General features: G+C 42.8%; 1 protein-coding gene across 2 annotated transcripts in view; it reads left to right on the top strand.

Moving 5' to 3' along the window:
* The first annotated feature begins 283 nt into the window (after positions 1-283).
* Positions 284-11,584, top strand: part of LOC131992683 (mucin-2) — a 30,901-nt gene continuing 19,600 nt past the window's right edge. The window contains exons 1-2 of one of the 2 annotated variants that reach the window (XM_059358323.1): positions 284-4,127; positions 7,705-7,776. In XM_059358323.1, coding sequence (XP_059214306.1) covers positions 1,012-4,127; positions 7,705-7,776 — 3,188 coding nt within the window. In that variant the 5' untranslated portion in view covers positions 284-1,011. Of the gene's footprint in view, positions 4,128-7,701; positions 7,777-11,584 lie in introns of both variants that reach the window. The other variant, XM_059358322.1, reaches the window with a different exon arrangement.

Raw genomic sequence — 11,584 nt, 5'->3', positions numbered from 1 at the left:
CATTCTGTGTTGACCCCACTCTCATGCATTTTTAAAATAGCTGCCTATCTTATATCTGCTTCATTATGCCGAGGAACAGGCATGTTGTGTTTCAATAGAAATGTAATAACACGGAAACAAATACAGTCTCTTCCTCCTTTTATTTCTCTCCTTGTGTTTCTGCTCTCTTTAGGAACTCACGCTGTCTTCAACCATGAGAGAGTGAGTCACTGAGAGAAGAGCTGAGAAAAGAAAGAAACCAAGAGTGAGAGAGTGATAAATCGAAAGGAAGTGAGGGGAAACAGAAAAGGAGTTGAAACGGATAGGCCATTATGGGGAAGTACGCAGGCCCATCCCACACTTTGGCCATCCAATCTCCTGAGGGCCCAGGGGACAAAGCAGGCAGAGAAGGAGGGGCCGCCAAGTAGACAAGCCAATGTGATGGACATGGAAAGGATGGACAGGCTGCATTTTCTTCCTACCTGCTCATTTGCTGGTAACCTTTCCGGCCTTATCCAGAGTCTGTCTCCCTGGAAAGTTAAAGAGAAATAGGAAGCAAAAGTGCACAACTTTAGAGGAGATTATGGACACTTCTCATGCCCATTTTAAAGAGTATTTGATGCTGCATATATTTATTTTTGTACGAGGGAAAGATAAATGCAAGAGTTTAGCATTTATCACAGTGATCTGTACTTAATTTTTACTCGCTGTGCTGAATATTAATACACCTTGAACTGTGAATATGGTAATCCATCCTTTCTAGAGGACAATCTTAGTTGCAAAGGAAGTCCTTGATGTATAGATTTGAGAGCAGCTGCACACAATCCTATAAAGACGTTAATCTTATAAAGTTTGTTCTGTGATGAAACTGGAACTCAGTCAATCAATTGTACAGATCTCTCACTGTTATAATGAATATATAGAAAAGGGGGGGTCACTTTCCTTGTTGATGCACTGACACAACTAGGCCTTCACAACATCAAACTGCCTGCAGAGCCTTTGGATGTTGGGGGAGCGAGAGAGACAAGAGCAATGGTGAGCAAAGAGCCCAACCACTTGCTCACAGGCCAAACCAACGGCAAGAGCACCTTGGCGGACAAGCTGCCCGGGACAATGACTGTGCGCTCTGTGCTGCTCAATCGAGACTCCCCGGATATCGAGAGCCGCCTCAAGCGTCGCCGAAACCGCACCCACCAGGTCCGCTTCAAAGACCTGGAGGATGGCAGCAGCAGCAGTGGCAACAGTGGGACAGGAGAAAACAATAGCCATCAGAGGCCTGTCACAGACTGTGGCAGCCCACATCCTCTTCGTAAACACAGCAGCAGGTCCCCTAAGCCATGGACTGACAGGGATGGGCCACGGACTCACAGTCTACCTGGTCAAACCTCCGTGGTGGGGGCTGTGCGAGGGGACATGGCAAGTACTATAGAGGTGGTGGCTGCTTTCTTAGCCAGGGCCCCTCCTCATCCACTGACACCGGGTCCCACTCGTCGATGCTGGGCACCACCACAGAGTAACTCCCTAACCTTGCCAATGACACGTAGGCCCAGTACGAGCACCAGCACAGCCATCCAGACCTCCCCATGCCTGAAAAAGCCCCAGTCCCTCTCTTCCACCCACACACGTAGCCACAGCCTCGGGGACTCAGTGGGCATGGATGGGGATGATGAACATGACTCTCAAGATGAGTTCCTAACGCACAACCATGTGTTGGTGCCTGGGTCCAAGGATCAGAACGGTCCACCTGTTCCCGGGGATCGAGCTGTGCTGGAACGGAGGCCTAAAGCCTCCAGGACAGACATTAAGTCCGCTGTTAGTGTGGTCAAAAACTCCAGGCACAGCTGCCCTCCTTCAGTGCTTCTCAACACTGAGCCATTTCACTGCTCCGCTGTATCCTGTCGAGATGGCCCTAAGCGTCAGGGAAGCAGCACTCCGTCAGTGGTCAGGAGGAGGAAACGCCTGAACAGGACAACAAGCGATCCTGGAAAGGAAGTGCACTACTGCACTACTCCCACTCAGACTGAAAGCCCTTGTCCATCCCCTCCACCCTCAAATATCAAACTCTGCACCACTCAAGTTCAAACTGAGAACCCTTCCCCGCCTCAAAATTCAAAGTATTGCACCACCCAAAGTCAAACTGAGAGACGACATAAATCTCCACCTTCAAGTGACAAACAATGCACAACTCAAATTCAAATCACCAACTCTCGTCCAGCCCTACCTCCAAATACTGAACAGTGCACCACTGAAATACAAACAGACTCACCCTGTCACTCAGCTCCAAATCATGAACCTTGCACTACCCAGACACAAACGTGCAGCCCCTGTGCTTCCCCACCTCTGGCAGTATCACTGAGCTCAATGCAAATTCAATCGGAGAGTCCTGTATCCCCGACTCAAGACCCTCCCAACACCCAAATAACTACTGTGCCTTACTGTAGCTCTCCCCAACCTACAAGTGCACCAACACAGACCCCTGAACACTGCGCTAAACCACCTTGCTTCTCTCCAGCTAAGCCAGCTTGCGTCACCCCACCTCCACCCAAAGCCCTGTCCATTCCTTGCTCCACTTCTGCACCTACTGTTGTCCAACACCCAATCCCCTATTATACTGTCGTGTCACCACCAACAACCCCCTGCACAGCTGTTGTTTGCTCCAGTCCTTCCTCAACTGCACCATCATGCCCCACCCCAAAGTGCACCTCCCCTATTCCAAACACAGTATCACCAGCTCCTCTAACCTGTTCCACCCCTACCCCAGCTCCCCTAACATGTTCCACCCCTACCCCAGCTCCTCTAACATGTTCCACCCCTACCCCAGCTCCTCTAACATGTTCCACCCCTACCCCAGCTCCTCTAACCTGTTCTACCCCTACCCCAGCTCCTCTAACCTGTTCCACCCCTACCCCAGCTGTAACCCCAAATATAACTCCGCTTGACCCCATTAAACATCTAAACACTGCTTTACCCATAACACATCCGCCACCATACAGTGCTTCAAACGCTACAGCCCCAACAAATATAACACCTTGTACGTTTGTAACTCAAACTGCCCTGTCATGCACCTCCATAACATATTACTCTACCACACATTCGGTTAGCCCCAATGCCCCTCACTCAAATTCTACTTCACCTTCTTATGCCACTCTCATACAAACTGTGTCTCATTGCAACATCCCATGTCAAGCTCTGCAAAATACCTCTTCTGCCAACACAGGCATAACACCCTACTCCTCCCCAGTCCCCAAACTAAAATCTTGTACTTCTCCACCTCCACTTGTGAAAACATATGTGTCCACTCTTCCAAATGCACAGTCATGTGCAACACCAACTAAAGCTGTTCCTCTTTATTCTTCCACATTTCGTGCTGCACCACCATACACGCCCCCCTCTCAGGCGCCCTACAACGCTCAGGATAAGAGGGGCATTCGACTTCCACCTCCACCCCCGCCACCTCCACCTTATACACCACGCAAAAAGGGAAATGATCCACCAGGTCCTGGAATCCGAACACCCATGCTCAGGGCAGACAGCAAGGCCAGCAAGAAAGATAAAGACGATGAGAAGGAAAAAAAGGATATAAAATGTACAGACTCGCCCAAGCTCTGTGAGAGAGCCAGCTCTCTGAAGCACAGAGCTCAAACTCCGCCAGTTTCTGTGATGAAGGGAGAGAGGCAGTCCTCCTCCTCCTCTCCTGCCAAGGCCTGTTTTAAGTCCAGCTGTCTCAGCTCAGCCCAGGCTCAGCTTGGGGTGCTACACAAAATGCTCTGCTCAGGACCCAACGCCAGGCCCAACAACCCCAACAGCCAACACCCTCTTCCTCCAAACCAGCAGGGTTGCTCTGGAGGCAGGGGCTGCTCTGCTTCTGGGGAGCGGCCTACAGCCGGGCCCCTGACTGCCACCCAGGCTGACACACTAAGACAGGTCCAGGAAATCCTGGGAGGGTTGGTGTCTGGTGCCAGGTGTAAACTGGACCCATCTAGGGTGACAGAAAAGCTCCTCGGTCCCAATGGACCCCTGCATGACATTCGTAGCCTGCAGACCCAGCTCCACAGTCTGGAGGGGGTCCTGGAGACCAGCCAGAACACCATTAAGGTCCTGCTGGATGTCATTCAAGACCTTGAGAAGAAGGAGGCTGAGAGAGACGGGTGAGGCAATATTTCATTTTTTGGCAGTTTACATTGTAGGAATTAAAAGGTAATGCCTTCACACTGACTCCATACCACAAATCCATTTTAATCAACAGTGTTTTGAGCTACATCAGACCTTTGTCAGGTCGTAATACATATTACATTACACAATAGAACGCTTCCCATATTACTATACGATCATAAATATCCAACTGCTGGCATTAGTAGCTCTGTCCGCTTTTCACACGCATTAAATTAGCCCTGGGCTGACCTGAGGCCATGTTTGGAACGACTTTGGCCAACACGTCGAAACAGTGCCAGGACTGCCAAGGGTGCAGACAGCTCCAGCAAACATGGGGGGTTGCAATGTGACGTCATCCCAGTAGGTTCTGGGTGGCCAATCAAATATGTGCAAGTGCTTATTCATGGTGGATTACTTTGTAACATGAACAACCCAGTCCGCTACTCGTCACATATTTACACTGGTTTGCGGTTTTAAACACGTGATTAATGTTGTAAATTCTAACAAAACTACAGATACTTTGCCAGATTTATTTTATATCAATGTTTTGCAGAAACGTACAATGTCAACCTTTTTTTCTGGCGACTGGGCTAAACGTGTACTGCCTTAGAAATAATTTTCCAGAGATATAAAATCCTGTCTTTTATAGTATTATACAATTAAGTGTTTTGGGCTCTGATAAGCCTTTAAATTCATGGATCTCCTACTCCAACATGCCTTTCCGGATTGTATTTCATTGTCTCACCAGTACCTGAACAACCCACCCACACCAGTGCAGCCTCTTGTATTGTTTTAATGCAGGGCTGTTTTCCAAGAATGTTGAGGACTGTAATGTCTTCTCGGGCCCACTGCACATAATGTAGGCACACAGAAACCATGCCGCAACAATTTGATTGAAACCATAAAACAAGAGCCATCTTCACTGAACTGATGTCTTCTTAAATGTGTTTCCAGTGATAACCTTAAAGAAGGATAACCCTGCTCAGGAGTTGGGTTTACATTTAAAAGGTTAAAAACTTTTACATTTCACCTCCAAGGGTGGACCCAGAATCACAGTATTATTTTTAACAACTTATGTCCAAGGTGGTGTCCAAAGGTAAGGTTAACAGTGCTGTAAAATGTTGCAGAGCCCAAGGGGTTTGAAAGGGGTTTGTCTGAGTTTAAATGTTGTGTGAAAGCCCTGGGCCAAAAGAGGAGCTATCCCACATTTGAAGTTGTAAATGTGAAATGACTGGAAGCCGTAGGCTAATAGAGCTGTAAACCCAGGGCTAACAGGCGCTCTCAGCCCAGGCCCAAGTGAAGTGTGAAAAGGCATCTGATAATCTGTGGGCAACTTTAACATTCAGTCTTCTGTTAACCCTTATTAAACACAAAATGGATAGATGGATAGATGGATAAATAAAAGTAGAAACAGGGAAAGAGAGAAGGAGATAACAGAGGGACTACAAAAATTACGACTGCCTGGTATTTCGGAGACCTGGAAAGTAAATGTCAGCATGTAGCCTAAGTGCCTGCTGTTTTATTCCCAGACAGTTAATTTCTCAAGTGAGAATCTGGTTCTCTCCACACACAAAAACAAAAGAGGACTAGGCATTATAATGTGATCATAGCTTTCCACTAAGAGATTGTCTTCTCTCTCCTGGAGTCGAGAGGACAAGTGGGTTGTCGTAGGCAGAATATTCTTCAAAAAGGGAATATCCACAACCCAGCGGTAATAACCTCGCTGTATCATGTGCTATGAATATTACAGATAGATGGTTGTTGTGCCTAAGCTTTGCTGTTATGCAGCTCCTCTATTTATAGCCAATCCCAGCATTGTAAGCATTGTAAATACTTTGGCAACAAAGCTGTGCAGACAGAACACAATGTAAATTTGGTTAGAATGAGAAGGCAAGAGGCACAGAGGTGGCTAAAACAGCAGGGCCAGGGACACAGAGAAGAAGAAATACCAGATTAAACTCAACCATTGTATCCTCATGTATGATATCTTACTAAATATGATTGTTTTATTTAACGTTATGAAATGGTTGCACAATCACTGTTATTAACATGTGGGTACTGTTGTGAAATGTATGGAACAAGACTAGTCTGACTCACCGGACGTAGACTGCTGGGATAAGTTTTCCATTGGCCACATCTGGAGACAGCACATGCGCCATCCAATTACTTCGCGTCAAGGTTTCTTTCTTGTCCATTTTGTTTGTTTGCAAACAAGAGAAAAAGGCTTCAGATGAAGTAGAATGTGGCATATTTACATACGTAGTTTAATTTGCAGGTTACATTTAAAGAATAATATTGTCTTTTGGTTTTACGGTGGACACAAATACCAGTTAAAGTACTAAACCTAACATTAAGAATTATGAACAAGGGGTCAAAATTGCTTTTTTGTCGCCCTTTGCATGGGCCCCACCTGGACCTTGTGTTAGGGTCATCTGTATCCTTTGACCCTCCCCTGTCTTTGCACCGCTCCTGCCTATTCTAAACAGACTTTATTGATCTTTATAATACGTCGCCTTACTTCTTCACTTTCTCCTTTCCTCCTTTTATAATTACTCCGGCCACTAGAGGTCTCTGCCACTGCGCCTCCAAGCTCACAAACCTTCAAATAAGATTCAGAGTGCATCACTTTTCAAGGGTATAACTACGAACAGTGAATGAGAACAGCCTGACTCAACCCAGAAGGCAGAGAAGCTTCTGTAGTTATTTTTATGAAGTCTCATGTCAGTCATGCAACTCTCGATCTCAATCTCAGCTGCTGATATGCTGAAGAATTGATGTCACGTCAGACCACAGGGAGCGGTTTGGAGGCTCGGTTGCACCCATTTCTCAGCAGCTCTTCCCTCATGCATGTATGCAGCAGGCGGGGATAGATAGAGATCAGCACTTGGCTGTCATCATGTTGGTGGTTTCAGATGTGCCATGCCTCTTAGTGTAAACCCTTTACCATTCTCATCAAGTCTTTAATTAATCTGCTTCCTACATTGTAAGCTGCTTAGTAATTTCTCCTGCCTTATCGCACCAAAATAGTACATGATTTGGGGACGAGAGAACTCTTGGAGAGGACACGATAGACATAGATGGATGCGTGTCTGTGAATCCATGGAAAGGCTTGACTGATATTTGAGCAGCGTAATCCAAAGCACACTCTTAACACTAATTCCAGCACTATACTTTGCAGACATCCGAACATGCGACTGCACGGCCTTCTGTCTCATAAAGTGACATATCTTGCGTGTTCCAGTATAAGAATTCAGTGATGGGGCTAAGTCTAATGCATGCAGACTTGACTTTTACCTCATAAGCATTGTTTTATGCCTGGAGTGATATAGTGACTCATGGTTTTACGTAACAGCCTGGCTCTGTTGGAAGGGGTATCGTTCATTAAAAAATGATCAGGGGTGATTTCAGAGAGGATTAGATTGGTGTATTTGCAGGAATAGTGTGTGCCAGAAATTCAGTTCAGCAAGGGAAACCATAACCTGAATATGTCTTTGTGGGTCTCACACAAACACACACACACAAAACATCACTCTTTTACCCCTGATATGTCATCTCCGTGCTTCTCAACAGAAGACATTCATACAGGACCGGACAGGACATTGAGAACTGTGGGACCTGCAGGGACTGCGCCTGCATCATCTACAGGTATGTGGATGGAAGGATGTGAGAGTTTCTGCATATTTATCGCTTGTTTTACATGTGAGCACCGAGAGCAGAGTGCGTGTCTCGGCGCACAGTTATGTGCATCACGCTGTCATTTTGAATCACGTCAGTTTTGGGAGTTCAGTTTTATGGCTCGGTAGGATTGTCGTTCTGCTCTGTGTGACAGCACAGCCGGGTGCAGCACTTTGAGTATGGCCACACATTGCAACACAACGCCGCTGCAGGTTTGATCACTTAACAAAGTTATTATTTATTAAGACTTATCACACACACTCTCTCTCTCTCAGATTTAATGAGGTGAACACCAACACAGATCGTGTGCCCACTTGGGTCCCTCCCTCCTCTACTCTTTTCATTTCTCTACTCTTCTCCTTATCTCTCTTTTACACACATAGATGCACACACTGTCAAATACACACACACAAACACACACGCACGCAGAGTTACTGCATAATCATTCCGCTCTGAGATTTGAATTGAAATCAATCAATTAACAAACAGGATTTCACAGTTTACAGGAGGGTGAAGAAAGGCAAAAAGAAAAGTCTGGATTGCTATGAAATTGAAATCCCTGTCTCTTAGTTGTAAATGTCAAAATTGGGTTATTAGCAGAAGAAGCAAATCTTGCAGAAGGAGAAGAGCAAGAAATATTGGAGAGAGAGAGGGCGGATGACAATTGGAGTCCTTACATGCACAAATATTATTTGATTATTGCTTGAATAAACCTGAAAAGACAGACACATGAAAAAGGTATCAGAGAAATCTGAATCTATATACTTATTTATTTAATTGAGGTGTTTATTGAACCTTTTGGCAGAATTGAAAAAAAATACATTATGCAACTTTAATTCATTTTTAAAGTAATATGTGCATATGCATATGTGATTTTCTGTTTGCATCACATGTTATACATCCAGCTGTAATGGCTGTTTATTAACCTCAAATGGGATTTTTAAATAGAAAAAAATACATTTTATATTCTCTTTATTTTTATTTGTAATTTTATGCTTATTTTTAAATTATATATTATTTGATTCTACATATTTTATGATATTTTAATGTACTATTATTATATTTTAATACTATTTACATGTATATTCATATTAAATTAATATTTTATACATATACATACATTTACATACATATATAAATGTTTCTGCATTTAATTATTTTATTTATTAGTTGCTATCTTATTATATCATATTTAACTCCAGTATATTACTAAATAAAAACTAAATATATATTATAATATCAAATATTGCATTATATGCTATTATACTATAAAGACAAAATTAAAATCAACCCTCAATGAATCTAAAATCTGCTTTCGCCTGCCAATTTTGTGTGTATTATGACATAAACTAGTTGTGTACCAACATTTTCACCAACTTTCCGAGGCACACATGAATTGGAAAATAACTTTTGGGTTATTCCGACACCACTTAAATGCAGAGTTAGTCACATTAGAAGGGGAAAAACGGTCTAGTTACTGTGTTGCACTGATAATCCCCTAGAGGGCAGTTAAATTGTGCCCTATTGTATACAAATGGTTTGCCATAAAATTATTGATTTTGTTGATGTAGAAGTCTCAGATACAAATGGCGTTGTAGAGTTAAGGTTATTTTCTGGTTATTAAAGCTTTCATGTAAACACCTTAGAGTGGTTATGTCAAATTATGTCATAAATCTGAGAAAGCATAACCCAATTAACAGGCCAAGACTCATCATCAGTCTTTTTAATTGTAGACTGGAGCTGTGAAATGTGCCGTGTATACACCTTAAACTGATTGCTTTCAGTGATTTGATTGTGCATATTCGCCTACTCACTCATTTATTATTTATTACTCTGTAGCACTAATAAGGTGTTTCCCTGTAGCAACAACACCACCTCTGCATTAACCCGACTGTCAAACTAATGATATTACTGCTGAAGTTTAAATTACTGTACACCACATAAATGATTCAGTCTAATCTGGTTATTTTCAGTAATTTATTTATAGTGTGTATACAAACCTCCTCAATCAAGAAACAGAGAAGGAGAAGAAAGACAGTGGGGGAGGACGAGAAGAAAGACAGTTGAGGATAAGAGAGAGAAAAAAGATCAGTGGGAAAAGATCTGAGATTTAGAAATGAAAAGTGAGAGAGAGAGAACAGAGGGCGAAGCAGCCCATAAAGACAATGATTCATTCAGAAACTAAATACAGCTTCATCTTGAAAGATTAGAATATTACAGTGAGGGTTACTGCTCAGGAATGTATGCATGAAGCGGCTAAAGTTCCTCGTCTTGAAGAAAGAGAATACGAAATACAGATGATGACTGTACAGAGACAGCGACGTGTGAAAGTGAAATATTACCTTTGATATTACAGTGCTCAGTCGACATTCCCAAGCCACTGTTTTATGGTCAGATGAGGACTTATCGCTCAATCTACCTCTCACGTCGACATGCTTCTTTCATGTGTGACAAGAGGATTTTCCCGCTTTGAAAGAGGAGGAGATTTTCTTTTCTTTGAGGCTCAAGTTGAGCTGAATCTAAAAAGAGAATTTGGCAGCAATAGAGAAGAAGGTGTTGGGGGGGAGGAGGGGAGATAAAGTGAAGCCCGAGTGGAGTGAGTGATGGAAAAGCCATAAAATCTGACAGGACAGATTCCATCAATTAAAAAGCTTCTTGAAGAAGTCTTAGCCCTCAAAGAAAAGCACAGCTCAGCACATCGCACAGTATCAATCTAGCTGAAAAGCTCAGACAGCAATATACTATATAGAAAATTGAAAATCATTTTCATGCAAGAATATTTGTCCTTGCCCAATATGCTGCTAAAAATTTGACCTGAGTAAATCTTAAGTCACAAAACTGCATTTTAAAGCTGCTATAATCAATATTTTCATATTAACAATAGATCAAATGTGTAATTTGAAAGTGATCACTTGTACAGTAGTAATGAACCCAAATGCATTATATCTGATTCTGTAGTTCCCCTCAGCTCTGCAGAGCATTTTACCATCTTTCAGCTCTTTATTTTAACAACTTTGATGTTTAAATTCACGCTCACAGATCTCATATTGTTGTTCTCGGCTGCAGCAGGCAGAAATCAAACAAATACATGAACACTATATTCAGTATCAAGTAAAGATGCAAAAACATGCATGTAAAATGTAATTCTCTAGTTGCAAAATAACTTTCCCACTGTTTAACCTTGTTGTTATACTGTGTGTGTGTGTGTGTGTGTGTGTGTGTGTGTGTGTGTGTGTGTGTGTGTGTGTGTGTGTTTAAGTGTATAAATGTCTGTATAAAACAATTTAAAGCATAAAAGCAACTAAAACAACTTCTAACAATGTAAGCCATGTCTGCTACCTGTATAGATATGAATACACAGACGCTTTATTTTGGTGACATCTACAGATACAGGTAGTTTCACACCTAGTTTTCTAGGAAAAAGTCCTGATAAATCTGCTATATACTACCTGTCCAAATACGTAAAATTACCAGACAGAACCGCAGTTTCGTAGTTAAAATGACTTTTTCGCTCTTTATACTCCGTCACCTAAAACCTTCCTTAGTTCCTAAGTTCCATTTCCACTTCATCAGGTGATGTTATGCTGTGTTTACATCTTGTTGTGCTGCCCCTAGTGGCCAAAAAGAGAAAATCAATGAATGCAGCTTTAAATTCTGTTCAAAATCCTTTAAATACAATTCTGCACAGTACATAAAGAATATTTGCATTAGTTGTAAATGATTGCGTTAATAAAATCTGCCTTAATTATATTGAACACATGTTAGCATTATACCTTGG

The sequence above is a fragment of the Centropristis striata genome, chromosome 19, assembly GCF_030273125.1.
Source record: "Centropristis striata isolate RG_2023a ecotype Rhode Island chromosome 19, C.striata_1.0, whole genome shotgun sequence".
Taxonomy (NCBI): domain Eukaryota; kingdom Metazoa; phylum Chordata; class Actinopteri; order Perciformes; family Serranidae; genus Centropristis; species Centropristis striata.
Note: the sequence above shows the minus strand (reverse complement) of the source record. Positions and strands in the feature narration are given on the sequence as shown.